General features: G+C 36.1%; 1 protein-coding gene and 1 pseudogene across 1 annotated transcript; one reads left to right on the plus strand and one right to left on the minus strand.

The window, feature by feature from the left end:
- Positions 1–1021: 1021 nt before the first annotated feature.
- Positions 1022–8517, minus strand: LOC127659392 (peptidyl-prolyl cis-trans isomerase NIMA-interacting 4). Its single transcript, XM_052149184.1, has 4 exons — positions 8245–8517; positions 7794–7867; positions 6109–6228; positions 1022–1351 (listed from the first exon to the last, which is right to left on the minus strand). Exons 1-4 carry the CDS (start codon positions 8279–8281, stop codon positions 1193–1195), a joined length of 390 nt encoding a protein of 129 aa, XP_052005144.1. The 5' UTR covers positions 8282–8517; the 3' UTR covers positions 1022–1192.
- Positions 8518–9963: 1446 nt separating this feature from the next.
- On the plus strand, positions 9964–17250 carry LOC127659423 (serine/threonine-protein kinase Nek4-like; annotated as a pseudogene).
- The last annotated feature ends 641 nt before the right edge of the window (positions 17251–17891 follow it).

Here is a 17891-nt window from a genome sequence, read left to right on the forward strand (position 1 = left end):
CAGATATGGTTGTAAGCATGTCCACTGACAAATATAAAAATTATTAATGAATATGCTCACATATATATATATATATATATATATATATATATATATGTTTTAGAAATTCATTGACATTTCAAAATATACATTAACTACAATAAAACCAGCATGATACATGTGAATACATTTGTTTTAAACAACATTTCTGTGAAATTTTATCTAACTATAACATAACATACAATTTATATTAACATGAGAATTACTAGTAATTTTAATGAATTACATATTACTCATAACTACTCGCAACATCTTGGTGGTCAAAAGTTATGAAACCAACGTATTCTTTTTCAACTACACTGTACAAGTATACAAAATTAATACTTCTTTACTATGTTTTTAAGCCAAATCTATGCTATTTACTTGCATGAACTGTTGAATGTTGATCCGTGTGTATGCTGTAAGCTGGCTCAGCATCAGATGCTGCAGAGTAAAATGTGGACAATTTCCGTTCAAGCCCTATTTAGACTATTATATATAGACCTCTTTAGACAGTAGTACCTTTGATTCAGTTTATTTGTTATGTTTGTTACATCTTCCATGTCTGTTTTGTCCAGGAACGTGTATGTGACTGAATGTGTGTATGTGTGCATACATGTTTATAAACAAGATGCAGTCCCAGTGAGAGGCAGAAAAGTGTGTGAGAGAGTACAGGAAAGAGACAAGTGAAGTGTACACAAGTAAAAAAATGTTTTACCTGCGAACGCAAAAGATGTAACAATTTTTAAATCTCTTAAAAATCTTTAAAAAAAAACATTTGTTTTTTGATAGTCTTGACAAAGTTCCAAAGTTTGGTTCCTACACTAAAAATGCTGTGGTATTTAAAAATTATTATCAAACACTCCTGGGTCAAAAATGACCCGAATGCAATAGGGGAGTTAAATGACCTCCTACAATATATCTTCTGCCAGTGAAAAGTGTCAGATACATCAGCATCAGACAAGCAACAAAAATCGTGGAAAAAAAAACAACACATTCCCCAAAGAGAGAGATATTTTATTGGCTGAAATTTACAAGATGATAAAAAAAAAAAAAAAAAGAACTTCAATGACTGCAGACAATATTGAAAATGCAATATGCATTGTGTTGTGGTGGGGATTATTCAAATGGCATTGTAACACAACATCAAGCTCTTTAGTCCATTTAAGAGAGATCACTTTTTGCCTTCAACCATAATAATATGGTAGCCAAACTTTGTTTTCACAGGAGGATCTGTGTATACAGGTTTGTCCATAGTGCTGATGGGTAATGCAAATGCTGCATCCTGAAATGGTCCCACCATTGATCCTCTTGTCATCCAGCCAAGGTCACCCTGCCATACACAAACCAAAACTTTAAGTAATACAACCATGATTAAATTAAATCTATTAATTATTAAACAGTCTTCAGTATAGGATAATGATATTAATAGCAGGACAGTACTAAAATATAAAGGACCAAAATTTTAAAATTAATGGTGCATGAAGTTCTTAATAGGAAGATTCCAGTTCAGTACAAGTTAAGCTCAATCAACAGCATTTGTAAAAATGACTCGTCCTTCGTTTTCTTTTAAAAAAGCAAAAATCAAAGTTACAGTGAGACACTTACAATGGAAGTGAATGGGGCCAATTTTGGTAGGGTTTAAAGGCAGAAATGTGAAGCTTAAAATTTTATAAAATAATTTAAATGAAGTCTTCTGTTAAAATGTTTTATTTTAGCTGTAAAGTTGTTTAAATTATAATTTAAGGAGAGGCAAGACAAATACATTTTTGTGGTAATCAATATTATGCCACAAACGAGGTTGAGTGAGCCTTAGTTATTTTGAACCAAGTATATTCCTTTAAAGCCCTAAAGTTCAGAAACAGGCTCTTCAGTGTATTTTTATTTTATTTCAAAGCACAATTCAAGTGATGAAACATGATGATACACAGGGTTGGGAGGGTTACTTTTGAAATGTAATCCATTACAAATACTTATTAAAATGTAATTAGCAGCTTAATCCAGTTATTTCAATAAGAAAATAATGTAATCACATTACTTGTAGTTACATTTTGATTGCCTCAAGATCGCATATGTTAATAAAGTCAAGAGAAAAGCAATAAGTTCTTGAAGACTTTTAATCATACCATGAATTGAATTAAAACAAACCGTGTTTGAATAAGATAGCAATTATTATATATATAAGAAAAATCATGAAAAACAGGGACAGATGCACTGAATTATGTCTTGGTTAACAATCAAAATCTGACAGGACATACCGCAGATTCAAAAACACTACAAAGTTCAATTCTGCCATGTATCGCAGTTAGCATGTAGGCTAATTGGCACGGATCATTCATTAACTTCCAACTGCAATAGGTAGATCACAGGCTATCTTCTTCTTCATTATTATTATTCCTATTAATGCCTTCAGTGTCTGTCCTCCGCTTGCTCAAGATCCACAGTCAAACATCACCAGCTAACATTTATGGGTCATTTTATGTTTAAGGAGGATTTTAATGACAAAAACATTTATAATAAAAAAGTAAATAAATAAATATTGTTTTAAAGAATAGATCGAAATAGATTTAAACCTTTTTAATGTCTTGACTGACTTATCCCTAATTTCTAAGAGTTTTAAAATGTTACATTTGCAAGTATTTCTCCCTCACCCATACTTTTGAACTGTTCTTTACTATACATTTTTAAGAATCAAAATCAGGTAAATTATCCATTGCACTTTTCCCCAAAGAACTTAATAACATTTCAAATTCTTTTGGTATTCATGTATACAATCTGGATTTTTTAAACAAAGAAAAAAAAAAATGCTGTCCCAATTACGGTTTGTGGTGATGGGGGCTTGGTCGTGTGTCTGTCTGCGGGAGAGATAGCGTGGTAAGGCTAGTCACCTTGGTTGTCATTATCTCGAACACCTGTTTCTTGTTGTAGTGATGGTGGAGGGAAGGAACACGTGGCGTCAGAGTGAGAGAGATAGAACAGAGAGAGAGACTGTTTCTGTGTGCTTGATAGAAGCCTTTACTCATTTGTGTGTGTGACTAGGCCACGGAGTACCTTTTTGTTTATGTTTTATGAACGATGTTTGAGTAATAAAAATAACTCCATTGCCCAGACAACGAACATTCTACAATGGTGCAAAAAACCTGGGAATTTTTGGAGGACAACGTCATCATGGAGACTTCACCACTGGGCAAAGTCATCAAGTCCCTCACCCTCAAGCGGAGGACCGACAGGCATTCCAGAGCCTCATGGACTGAGAGGGGGCTGCAGCTGTGACCCCGGAGCCCACATCACCGGTGACCCTCGTCAAAATGTGGCCAGGCAATGATTCAGAAAAAAAAAGGTTGTTAAGGAACAATTCAAGTTGGGACAGCTCGTGGTTCTGGTACCTAAGAGCGGCAGGACCGTTCGGTTCTGTGTAGACTATCGCAAAGTGACCGCAATGTCCAAATTTGACACGTACCCAATGCCTCGGATTGACGAATTGCTCGACCTTCCGTTCAGTTTGTTCAGGGCCCTGGGCACGTTTCAGCATCTCATGGACAAAATTCTCAGACCCCATACAGCATATCCCATGGCATATATAGATGATATCATTATCTATATTAATGGCTAGCAGTGGCACATGCAACATCTGAGAGCTGTCCATAGGTCGCTGCAACAGGCGGGGCTCATGACCAACCCTAAGAAGTGCGCAACTGGGCAGGTGGAAGTTTGTATCTGGGGTTCCACTTGGGTCAGGGGCAGGTGCGTTCCCAGATTAAGAAAATTGGCCAGAGTCGGGCGGTGGGGATATGTGGTGATGACGGTGTGGGCGTATGTCTGTCTGCTGGAGAGAGAGAGAGACCGGTAAGTCTCGTCACCTGGGTTGTCATCTCTAACACCTGTTTCTTGTTGTAGTGAGAGTGGAGGGAGACATAAAATGGTGCAAGATGTGTCAGAGTGAGAGAGAGAGAACAGAGAGATAGAGACTATACCTGTGTGTGCTCGATAGATGCCTTTACCCGTTTATCTGTATGGCTACTTGGCCACTGAGTGAACGACGCTGAAGAGTAATTAAAACTCAGGTTGACAGTTTGCTGCCTCCGGACTCCTTCATTGCCCAGAAAACGAACCTTCTACACCGTTGTCATTACAACATGAACTCATTTCAGAGAACAATTTTAGAGTTTCAACTAAAGTTAAGATGGAAATAAGAAGACACTAAAGTTTGGACAGTAGGCATCCTGTGTACTGGAATACCGGCCTTTTGCTGGAGGCGAGTGGTCGTTTCTCCACTTTTAATCCTGCTGCCACGAAAACGATTGACAGATGGTGAAATAAAGGGAACACTTATGACTAATTTTAGGTATCCCAGCTAATGTGATTTTAGTGTGAGTCTTACCTTTAAATAGTGATCGACCAATATCGTTTTTTTAATGGCTGATGCCGATATCCAGAGAGCAGGGTGGCCAATAGAACAATACAAAGCTGATATATTACACAGTTAATACAGTAAATAACAAAAACATAAAATTGCTAAAAAAAAAAGTTTTATAAACCCTTATTTAGCACTATATTTACTCAATTTCACAAACTTTGTAAAAAAGATTCTAAAAAAACCATTGTATTTTAAATAGTAGATAGCAGTTTCTTCTGATTTCTGTTTAGTCATCAAATTCTAATAATTATTTATAATTATTTAATGAAATTGTTAATATATTAGGGAGAAGGAAATAATAGTACACACAGTAGTCCAGCAACCATGGATGTCATGTGAGCATTAACAATAGCATTTTCTAAAAATCAATTGTACATAGAGTGCATAGTAAATATTAAATTTTGCGCAAGCAGCAATCTCCTGAAAGTTTAAACGGCCTGGATCGCCTGCTTGGATTGCAAGGACTGACCATGGTGATTTGTGAATCAGAGGAACTTTTTATCCTGATCCAGAAGTTTTGATTTTAGATGAGTGCTCGACTGGAAGAAAAACACATTTTCGTGAGGTTTGTGAATTACATCTGTTTAAACGTGATGTGCATATTTGCAGACGGTATATTATATTATTTTTATTGATATTTGCCTTTTTATCATTAGAAAAGACAGTTAAAAGTTACAATGAACTGTTGAGGAGAGAGTGAGAATGAAACAGGTGAGCACTTTAACATTATGAGCTAAACCGCGTTTGCAGATGTGCTGATATGCGGACAGTTTAAATGACAATGTGTTGCACACCGGTCTATTATTGTAGTAACATGATGGCATGTAACAACAAAAACCGTGACTGGCCGTTTACATGTCACATGCAAGCAGCGATTCTCAGCACCCTCAAGAAACAAATTGGTCAAATGGGAATATTTATCGGCCGATGCGATAATTAAAAAATTATAGCAATTTATCGGCCTTTGTGATATATCAGTAGACCACTACCTTTAAATTCTTCTTTTAATTATATGTCGGGTCCTTGGAAAATCACTTCATCTTCACAACTGTAAGGTAAATTGCATTGAACTGTGTTGTTGTTTCCTTTTTTCCTTTGAAGAGACAAGAATGTCAGAATTTCCACAAAAATAATCATATTTCTCCAGAAGCCATTGCGAAGAAACAGCCATTAATGGTTTGACCTCGTTTGCCTCCAGACAAGTGTTGATGAGAGACCGGTGTTATTTGCGCATGCGACAGTAAGTGGCACCAGATTCACGTGAGTCACGAGAGAACCAGAAAAGATCTCCAGCACGCATCTAATCATATCTGTATTCTGTAATAAAGCAAGCAGTTGTCTTTATCGTTTTGTCAGGAGGATTTTTTTTGTTATAAATTAAAAATGAATACTGCTAGTAATCCAATTTTTACCAAATGTAACTGTAATCTGAATATGTTGGTTTTTTATGTAACTGTAACGGATTACACAAGTATTCTGTTACTTCACAAACCTGATGATACAGTACTATAAACTGTATAGTACTTTAAATTTTGCTGCATGTATAGTCCCTTGAATGCCATCTGCTGGTAAGCAAAAGTAGTAGCCAAAGGAAATACACAGTAATCATTTTCTATAAGATCTTCTCACATCGTGCAAGCTTTACTTATCCACTGTTTATATGAAAAACTTACTCCTTGTCTGGCTTTGTCCTCACTGTATTGTGTTGCAACCTCACTGAAGCGCATGCCAGCCTTGAGTTTCTCCATTGCCTCCATACACTTACCATGCTTTTCACAGAGAATATGCCGAACCTAAAACAAGATTCAAAGAGTCCAAAAAAGGATTGATATTAGACTACTTTCATGCAATTTTGCCAATGATATAACATTGTCAAATGATAACAGAAAAACCATATTCATCCAAATCTGAATATAAAGGTAAAGCCTGCAATTTTTATGTCATCTTGGACTCTGACACTTATTGGCATGGATGTAGCATCATTCAAACACAATAGTTTTCAGTTACCGATGCCTATGAAATGTAATATTCACAGTCAGCCAGGATATATTGAATCCATCAGTAAATGTGTGCAGTAACAGGGTGGTTACTTAAGTTTAAGTGACTGGTCATGTGATCCTAACATAGCAGTCCTGCATGAGGGGACCCCTCCATACAGAATAAAACAGCTTTTAAAGTCGAGTGACGCACTAGATCGTCAAAGTGCGCACCCCTGACATATCTATTAATAACTTCGGAATGGATCAAGGTATTAATTTACTGCCATTCGACTGCATAGACTGTGTTGACTTCCGCGAATGATAAGCCTTCCGTATTTTAGTGCAAATCTATAGCATTATTATTATAGATTTTACCGCAAAACAAAGACATTGTACTTTATTTTATCTAATGATATAAAATGCTGTTGGTGTGTGTAAACCAATCACAGAGCTGTGTGTGTGTGTGTGAACCAATCACAGACCTGTGTGTGTGTGTGTGTGTGTGAACCAATCACAGACCAAAAACAAAGAATGATGTTGTCAGATGTCATTGGAGTAAAAGGGGGGAGGGGTGTGAAATTCCTACAGCCAGAGCCTGTGGCACCTAATGACTGATGAAAAGCACATCAATCATTCAAATGCAGTAAACAGTTCCATCTAGTGGTGTTTTTGGATATTACTCCATTTATACAGAATATTCCATTCAAATGAACAGTTTTATTCCTTTTATATTTTCTTCTGTTTTTCAACCAAAAAAAAAAAAGGTATGGTGACTATAGTCACAGAAATGTAAATACTTGTTTTGTTTCTTTATATTTTTTCACCCAATTTCTTTTGAAGTTGTTCTAAAGCCTTTGAGGAATAAATATTTGTTGTAAAATTCATTATTCATTTATGTTTAATATTTTTTATATAATAAAAACAACAAAATTGAATTTCCGTTTTTGTATTTTTTGGTGATATATCACATCAGAACATGTACAAATGTCTCAAGAAGTGTATTTACAATGCATCCACATTGTAGATGAGAATCTATAGAATCCAGAAATATGACTCTCTTCACTCTGCTATGAAAATTGACCATTCCAGAAGCCAAAATATCAAAATAGTGCCAGGCGGACTTAAGACCCCTTAGACCTAGAAGGGTTAAAAGGTTACTGATATGACTGGAGCCTTAAATCTCAAGTGAGTGCTCATGATTGTATATATGTTTTAAAAGTACAATTTATTTATCTTGGAATAAAAACCTTTTTTTTTCCAAGAAGAAAAATGAATGAGTGCACCTTAACATCTTTAAAGAGACAGTAAAAGTTGCTTTTCTAAGATAATTCAGAACTGCTGAACTTTAACTACATTTGAACTTAACTGTTTTTATTTACCTTGACTGCTGTACCTCCTTTCTGAGCCTTCTCCTTCTGATCACTGTCCCCACTGCCTGAGGCAGCAGCACCTCCTGTAATAAACACGTATTTTATCATCAAAAGTAACAATGCATACACACTTATTCCATCATTAGGCATTTTAAGATTACCACAAGTAGCGAATAACAAACACATTTAGCCCCAAACATCAGCTTGTTAAGTAAACAATGACCTAAACTTTACCACGAACAGTATTTAGTTGGGCGTATGCGTGTAAAACAAGACAAAATCAGATGAAATACAGCAAACCAACATGTTAATATGTTAGCTCAGCTGCAAACAGCTCAAGCTAGTAGCATGTAGCTACAAAAGCCATATATACAGTCACACTTTAAGTTGTTCATTAAATGATGGTGTTATCTGGTTATTAGACGCAAAATGTATTCAACATCATACACTTGTGTTTTACCTTTACCACCTTTGCCACCCTTTCCTTTAGGTGGCATTTTCTATATCTCTTGTAATATAGGTTTCCTCTTGATCGTTGGCTAGCTAGCACACACGAGATTCTCACCACCACACACAGTTTCCCACGCGTTTAACCTGAAAATAACACCGCTTTATTTCAGCAACACATTTCAACAATCAGTTATTTCAGTTAATAGTACGTGGTTAAGACGCATGCAGGTGCAATAATCGAAGCAGATGCAAAGAAATTATACATATTGTGTAAAAGTATAGCTTTGCGTAAATATGAGCGGAAAAGACGCTCTTGAATACACTGAAGCGGCATGGACGCTTTTCACTTTAGTTATAAACAAATTTGATTTATGGTAACGGCCAGAAGATGGGATATATTATTTTATGTAATCTTGTTGTTTTTTTAATTTTTTATTTTTTTCACATGTTAATAGTAAAGGGTAAACAATTATAACTGCAAATTATATCGACGGGACTTCTGCACAAATATCACAAGCTAAGATGCTCTTGAACAATATAAAGAATCCGGGGGTTAGGCCAAAGTGTGTGAAGGCAAGTTAATCCAATCAGCGGCCATATTTGGAACACTCCCGGGCAGGCTGCTACGTAAACAAGAGGCATAAAAGTCTGTTCTCTCGTTAATTTTAATACAAGCGAGCCGTCTCTGCTAAACTCTCTCCGGTCGTGCCTAAAATTGCAGAAGGTAAACCGGTTCTCGAAAGTCTCGAGAGGGTCGAAACAACGATCACACACTGTGTTTATTGTATTTATTTGTAGTACCAGTCCACTGAAACCCTACCCCATAAAACTAACCTTAATCCTAAATCTATATCTAAACTTAACATTAAACCCAACTATAATAACAGCGACAAAGACTCTCGCGAGACTTTGTGTGCCGGGGAGTTACCTTCTAGGCACTCAATCAAATATAATATGAAATCACTGACGTATTCTGTGCAATTAACTATTTTACAGTTATATTTTACATGGTACATTATGTGGTTTAATAAGGAAAGTTATCCAACTAGTTTCGAATCAGATTCCCATTTGTTGAAACATCTGTTGCCATGGTAACGCGAAGACAACACAGGCAGTTGGCTTCTGTTTCCAACGACGGACAACACGCCAAATGACAGCTTTATCTTAAAATAAACGATTTAGATTCGTTTTGTCAATAAGGCATGATAACCCAAATTTAATATAACAGATTAAATTCTGAATCGAAGTTAAGGCTATAGGGATGTTGCATTTATGTGTAATACATTCTGGGACTATCCCTGGGCAAGAGAGGGATGAGCATGCGCATGAGATTACTGTTGGTCCCTGCAGGACATGTGGTTGAGATGTGGAAAAATTTAAAGTGTGCACCATCCATGGAACATCTGAGTCTCGTTTTCCTTATTTTATTAATCAAAAGTGTTTTGGCAAACCCGATCCAGAAGCTCGGTTACAGTAATGAAGATTTCAAAGATGTTTGTGTTTGAAAGCGTTGCTTCATCTGTCAATTAGTTGGCAGAATAGTTTACATAGTTAAGTTGATTTATTGGAAGCTCATATAATATTCCTGACTGCCTACATGTTTGTTGTTTCCGTGTTAGACAACAGTGGCCAAAAGTGGCCATAATCCAAATTCTCAAGGGTACTTAAAATGTCCCTTCTAATAGCAAGGGAATAAAGAGAATGTTTGTTGAACTGAGAGTGTAAAGACATGGAGAGATATAACAAAGTACTTACTCTTGGCTGAGGAGGAACAGGTGATGTGTTGTTGATAAAAAATATGGATAACAAAAAAGTATGCTGTCAAGAGAATACTTGTGGACAGTTCTCGAAAAACAAAGACCAAAGATGTTGTGTTGCAAGAGGCAGGCATTCTCACCAGAGTGAAGCACCCTCATATTATAACATGGGTTGACACAATCTTTGACTCAACTAATTACCATATTTACATTGTTATGGATTATTGTGATGGTGGAACACTTGATAAAAAAGAAGGGTGGGGAATACTTTGCAGAATCCAAGAACTGGTTTGTGCAATCATCATGGCAGTCAGTTACATCCACTCTGAAAAGATCCTGTACAGAGATTTACATTTACATTTATGCATTTGGCAGACGCTTTTATCCAAAGCGACTTACAGTGCACTTATTACAGGGACAATCCCCCCCTGGAGCAACCTGGAGTTAAGTGCCTTACTCAAGGACACAATGGTGGTGGCCGTGGGGTTAGAACCTGCAACCTTCTGATTAACAGCCCTGTGCTTTAGCCACTACGCCACCACCACCCACAGCATATGCCAGATGTCAAGCCTTACATCCATGAGAGGTGTGATTAAACTTGGGGATTTTAGAATATCAAAGGAATCATGAACCATACGCTTGATGTGGCATCTACCTCTGTGGGAACCCCCAGTTACCTGAGTCCTGAACTCTGCCAGGATGTCCCATACAGCATCAAATCTGACATATGGGCTGTTTGTGGCCTACTGTATGAGCTCTGTGCCCTCGAACCAGCTTTTGAAGCCAAAAATTTCTTAAGTCTGTTTTACATGCCAAACGGCTCATCGCCATTTATTGGAAAAAGATAGAAAAGCCTAATATAACTCGATGGTTAAGAGAAATATCTTCATGCATTGCGATGGAAAAGATAACTTATATTCTTCAGGGTGAAGAAGACATATTTAAGAAGGTCTGGAATCCCTTTTTATTATTTATTGAACATGGAGATATTAACAATCTAGTAGAGGAGGAACAAAATGCTTGATTAGGTATAATATTCATATGAAAACATATATTAAGGTGCACTATATTAACCCTACTATTGCTTATATCTGTGGTTATTATTGACTGCAATGTATTTTATCTTATATTATATTTTAACTCTGACTCCCAATGTACATATTGTGTTATCCAATTTTGATTTGCACTTTTCATGTAATATGAGTCCCAATGTTTGTTTGTTTTGTTTTTGTACATTATATATGTTGTTACAGACATTTGATGTACATTGTTTCAAGAAAATATAATAAAAATAGTATTTACAAAAAGTCTGTTTTACAAGATCATAAAAGGGGAATACATCAAAGCTCCCGAGAAGTATTCCAAACACATACATATATACATTAATTGAGAAAATGCTGTCCTTGGTTCCGGAGAACAGACAGAGTGCAAGCAGCCTCCTTAGCATGACCTATGTGCAAGAACATTTGGGGAACTTTGTCGTGCATCAAGAGAAAGAACTGACGAAAGTTAATACTGAATCCAGACCTTAAACAAAAGAAGATTTGAACAATTAAATGTCATCTTTGGAAAGCAGAACAGACAGTGCATCAGCTGTCTCTGACAAACACAGAGAACATGTCATGCTGAGGAGGAAATAGCCCATGAAGGAACAGAGTCTGATTATACAGAGGACTTTGAAGAACATGATAGCTTTACATCCTCTGAGGATATTTCAGGGGAAGATGTGTCCTCCAGCTCAGCAAATGTGGTTGAAGATATGTTTGAAACATCTTGTGGTAAGAGAGTGGTTTAAAGGCATTACAAAAGAATATTAGTAAGAACATTATGTCTCCAAGGCAATATGCATAAATAGATAGTGGTGAAAACATGAACTCATATTGTTGCTGGCTTTTCCAATGATTTTGAGAAATGTAATTAGGATTCTTTTCTTTTGACAGTTTTGTCTGATGATAAGGACGTCAAAGACTTTTTGACTTTGAAGAAGTTGAGGATGATGACCTAGCAGAAGTGGTCAGCTGTGCCAAAGAAGTCATGAACCATGTCTCAGAGAATGATTGGATCTTAAAGAGGCTGACATTTTCTCTGTCACAATGAAAGTGATGAGAGAGAAATACTAAACATGCACATACATTTTATTATGTGATAAAATGTATGTGCATTTGTTAAAATATTTTCTTCTATCCCAGCTTAAAGGAGTATTCCAGGTTCAGTGCAAGTGGAGCTCAATCAACAGCATTTGTGGCATTATGTTGATTACCACTAAAATAATTGTATTCACTAAGATTTTTAACTTAACATTAGGAGTTTTCCAAAGAGTTCCTAGCTTGGAGTTTTTGCTTAAAACATATTAACAAAGCTGCTAAAAGCAAGGTTTTCTAAGGAAATCTTAAGATAACTGTAAGGCAGAGTTTATGTAGACCTTGAATAATGCGAAGTAAACAAGTTCATATTCATTTTTAAACAACATAATACTAATGTTTTAACTTAGGAAGATTTTGGAATAACACTGATTTCCAATCATAGCTTTCATGCACCTTCCCATGCTCTCTGCCAGTCTTTCACATTGCTGATGTGTAACTTTATGCCACTCCTGGCACCAAAATTCAAGCAGCTTGGCTTTGTTTGATGGCTTGTGGCCATCCATCTTCCTCTTGATCACATTCCAGAGGTTTTCAATGAGGTTCAGATCTGAAGATTGGGCTGACCATGACAGGGTCTTGATCCTGTGGTCCTCCATCCACACATTGATTGACCTGGCTATGTGTCATGGAGCATTGTCCTGCTGGAAAAAACAATCCTCAGTTTTGGGGAACATTGTCAGAACAGAAGGAAACAAGTTTTCTTCCAGGATAACCTTGTATGTGGCTTGATTCATGTGTCATGAATCTGCCCGATTCCAGCCTTGCTAAAGCACTCCAGAACATCACTGATCCTCCACCAAATTTCACAGTGGGTGTGATACACTGGCTTGTAGGCCTGTCCAGGTCTCTGTCTAACCATTAGATGACAGGTGGAGGATCAGCGATGATCTGGGGGTGCTTCAGCAAGGCTGGAAAGGGCAAATTCTTCTTTGTGAAGGATGCATGAATCAAGCCATGTACAAGGTTATCCTGGAAGAAAACTTGCTTCCTTCCCTAATATTGTTTAGGTCTTCCTCGTGCTACCAAAACGGCTCATCTTAAAGATGCTGACAGTTGGCACCAACAATCATGCCACGGTCAAAATCACTGAGGTCAAATTTTTCCTCCATTCTGATGGTTGATGTGAACATTAACTGAAGCTCTTGACCCTATCTGCATGATTTATACACTGCACTGCTGCCACACGATTGGCTGATCAGACAATAGCAGATGGGCTGGTTTGAGTATTTCTGTAACTTCTGATGTCCTGGGATTTTCACACACAACAGTCTCTAGAATTTACTCTGAATGGTGCCCCTCCCAAAAAAAAACATCCAGTGAGTGGCGGTTCTGCGGATGGAAATGACTTGTTGATGAGAGAGTTCAACGGAGAATGGCCAGACTGGTTTGAACTGACAAAGCCTATGGTAACTCAGATAACTGCTCTGTACAATTGTGGTAAGAAGAATAGCATCTCAGGACGCTCTTTTGGTGGCATGTGTGGGACTTGCACAATATAATAGTCCTCAGGACGACTTCTAAGCTGTCGTGAGTTTAGGAGCTACTTTTAACTTTAAAATGCTTAATGAATTACTCTTAGATGATAATTTTACAAGTCCTAAAATTAGGAGTGACACATCCCTAATTTTAAAGGATTGCTCATAAATTTCCGCATTAGGAGCTATTTTTAGCCTCATGATTTTTTGTGAATATGGGCCCAGGAGCTACTTTTGACCTTAAGATTTTTTTGTGAATACAGGCCCTGGGTTACAGTGAGGCACATACAGTGGAAGTGAATAAGGCCAATGCGTAAACATACTGTTTTAAAAGTATAGCCACAAAATTTAAACAGTATGCACACTGACATGTATGGAATGATATTCCGGACATTATTCAAAAGGAATTGCAAATTGTATTTGCAATTGCGTTTTCAATTTGTGGACGCATAAAATGTGACATAATCCAAACGCAGTTGCAAATCGCGCATTACCGTTTGCATTTTCGTTTAAGCGAACGCACAGTGACTGCCAGATTTCAAATGGAAAAGCAAAGTCCGTTTGCAACTGTGTTTCCCATATCTTACGAGTTTTGTATTCAAATGGAATACTATTTTTTTTTTTTTTATTAACAAACAGAACAAGACGATACATACAAGAAATATAAACAATCTTTCAAAACAAAAGAGAAATTATGGTTCAGAAAGTAAAAGTTAAGAGAGGAAATGTGAAAGAAATTTAAATATATTCAACAATAGTCTAAAAAGAAAAGAGAGTAAGAGAAGAAAGAAAAAAAGAAGAAGAGGGCACAAAAGAAAAAAACATTAAGAGAGAATATTAAACATGGCACTAATTCTGGATGTTTTCATTGCTTTCTTGTTAACAGAAGTTGAAATTGTATTTAAATACATCTTCAATTCTTCTTTGAAAAAGCTAAAGTGGGGTTTACTTTTCATATATTTACATTTATGGATATGAAACTTTCCAATATATAAAAGAAGGTTTATACAAAAACATGCATTAATTAGATTCTTGTCTTTAACATAAAATCCAAAAAGAATGTGTCTATATGATAAAGAAAAGTTACATAAAACCTTTTGGACAATCAGAGCATCAATATTGTTCCAGAAAGACCGAATAAAAAGACATTCCCAAAACAAATGATCAACAGTTTCAGAGGAGGCTTCACAAAAAGAGCAGGAAGTATCAATATCATTTCTAAATTTCTTTAAAAAGTATTTAACTGGATAAAATCTATGAATAATTTTATAGGATATTTCTTTAACTTTATTAGTTAGAAAGAATTTCTGAGGAAGTGACCAAACATATGACCATTTAATATCATCAAAAAGGTTATTCCAATAAGAAATGGAGGAAGGAATTGAAGTAACAGGGTCCAAAAATAATGACCTAATTTTATAATTGGATTTATGTATTGAAAAACAAATAGAACCAACCACAGTAGATTCAGGGCTAGGGGAGAAACAGAAGTCACTGTAGCACTATTATTGTTTCTAAACAGCATACAGATTTCCAAAGAGATGGCCTTGAAAACTATATTAAATTCTTTACTAGATACTGGGAATTGGTATCCTGAAACAAAATTGGAATAATTAAATAAATTACCTTCACTATCAAATAGCTGGTTTACTAATATCACCCCATTATTGAACCAGTTTTCAAGAAATAAAGATTTCCTCTTATGAAGAATATTACAGTTGTTCTGTGGTATCCTACATTTCTGAAGATACTACATGTTACAAATTAAAAAATTGTGTGGCGAGAAATTATGCTTGTAAATAAGTTTCCAAGCCATAAGCATCTGCTGATGATAATTGGAAAGTTTGACAGTAAGTTTACTAATTGAATAATTGCACATTAAAAGAAAATGTATACCTCCTAATTGAGAAAAAATATATCTTGGGATTATACTCCAAATAGAAGATTGATTGTGAAGGAAACGTTTAAGCCAATTAATTTTTAAGGTATTGTTAAGAGAATCAAAATCAATGAAATTTAAGCCACCTTCATTATAAGAATTCAAAATAACTGATTTTCTAATACTCAAATGGAATACTAATTCCCTTAATATTTCCATTTCCGATGCCTTACACAGAAACCTGTCAATCAGGGTCAAGGGTGGGATTATGCTATGGGGCGTGTTTGTCTTGGGAAGTGATGTCACTCACAGTCGACGGTCAAGAGGTGATGCCCTGAACAGACGCCGGTTTATCAAATCAAATCAAATCAAATCAAATCACTTTATTGTCACACTACCATGTACACAAGTGCAACAGTAGGTGAAATTCTTGTGTGCAGTTCCGAGCAACATAGCAGTCATGACAGTGACGAGACATATGCCAATTAGCTACAGTAAACAACATGCTTACACAAAACTATTTACAAATCAAATGTACACATACTTACACAACACAATAATTATATACAATGTACAGTAAACAATACACACAATATACAATACAATAAGTAGGAGTATATGAAATATATATATATCTATATCTATGAAGTAGTATATTGAGGAGAATATGTTGACAGTCCAGTGTGAGATTATAGATGAATAAAGTGCAGTGCTAATTATTGATCCTGATAGACTGTGAGTGATGTCACTTCCCAAGACAAACACGCCCCATAGCATAATCCCACCCTTGACTCTGATTGACAGGTTTCCGTGTAAGGCATCAATGGAAATACTAAGGGAATTAGTATTCCATTTGAGTTTTGGCTGGCTACATACGCGACGCTGAGAAAGTGAAAAAGTAGACGTGGTAATTGAAATTGCTATTTAAATATGACAGGGCCAAAACTCGTAAGATATGGGAAACACAGTTGCAAACGGACTTTGCTTTTCCATTTGAAATCTGGCAGTCACTGTGCGTTCGCTTAAACGAAAATGCAAACCGTAATGCGTGATTTGCAGTTGCGTTTGGATTATGTCACATTTTATGCGTCCACAAATTGAAAACGCAATTGCAAATACAATTTGCAATTCCTTTTGAATAATGTCCGGAATATCATTCCATAGACATGATTTTAGTATGCTAAAGTCATTTAAACCTTTTCTTTGTAAAGTTCTATCCAATTTTACAATTTCATTGCCATGGCGACATATTTCTGTAAAACCCTGCTATACTGCAAAACAATGATTTAAACAACTTTACAGCTACAATTATGCACAAGTTTTAACAGAAGAATTAATATCTGCCTTTTAACCCTCCAAAAATTGGCCCCATTCACTTCAACATTATAGCCGGTCATAATGCTGTCAATTGAGATTAACATGTACTGAACACGGAATATTACTTTAATATGCAGAGATTTCTGTAAGGATGCCATTTGGATTAAAAACCCAGACCAGCCTACCACAGCAACATTGGCTCAATAAGTGAATGTTCTTTAAACCAGTTACACCTAACCTTTAAGGTTAAAGTAAACTTCAAACTTAAATAATGCTGTTTTCCTTTGTGTTTTTATAGAGGGAGTTTATGAGAAAATCAGTGAGCACTTTTTGAACGACCTTATGCCAGAAGATCTACAGCCACAGTTCCAGCACATGATCGGGACAGACCATCTTTAGACCTGTTACCTCATATTCAACATTGACATGGAGACCCCATGCTAAATAATGTGTGTTCAATGTGTGAAATACATTTTCTATGTATTGAGAGTCAGATGCAGATCATACAGTTGTGTAAAATCTTCAGCAAATGCTGGAATTATATTAGAGTGAGTATTTTAAAAGCAACAAGTTTTATTACTGTATATATTTAATCATACATGGATTTTAATTGCGATTATAGTGTAATAGTGTGCTCTAATATATATTTATCATCAACAGAATCTTCTTTTACACCAAACATTTATTGTCTAGGTTTAGTGTTCATTCAACACTCTATTGAAAGGGTTTCCTTATATAACCAGTAGGTGACACTATAGTCAGAAAATGTGTATTTTGGTTCCACATACCATTTCAAAAAAATAATTCATGGTTTCCCATCATAGGGACTTGACTTTAAGAACTGCCCCCTTTCAAAGTTAACCCAGTTCTCAGATTTTTTCACAAATAATCATTCAACATATCCATTAAACAATTTCTGTAAATGTGATCAGGGTCGTAGCATGGTATTCTAGGCCACCTGACTGTATATTGCTCTGGGCTCCTTTCCAATTGAAAAAAGAACGTTTATAATTTGTTGTGGGGCCCGCTGGAACTGTGGGCCCCAAGAATCATTACCACCTTTCACCCCTCTAGCTACCGCCCTG

Source organism: Xyrauchen texanus, chromosome 19, assembly GCF_025860055.1.
Source record: "Xyrauchen texanus isolate HMW12.3.18 chromosome 19, RBS_HiC_50CHRs, whole genome shotgun sequence".
Taxonomy (NCBI): domain Eukaryota; kingdom Metazoa; phylum Chordata; class Actinopteri; order Cypriniformes; family Catostomidae; genus Xyrauchen; species Xyrauchen texanus.

Excerpts from the sequence above, each read along its gene's own strand:
- LOC127659392 (XM_052149184.1), bottom strand. The coding sequence starts at position 8,281 with ATGCCACCTAAAGGAAAGGGTGGCAAAGGTGGTAAAG. Across the intron at positions 7,868-8,244 it reads GGGTGGCAAAGGTGGTAAAG|GAGGTGCTGCTGCCTCAGGC; the intron begins GTAAAACACAAG and ends TGTTTATTACAG. Across the intron at positions 6,229-7,793 it reads AAGGAGGTACAGCAGTCAAG|GTTCGGCATATTCTCTGTGA; the intron begins GTAAATAAAAAC and ends ATCTTGTTTTAG.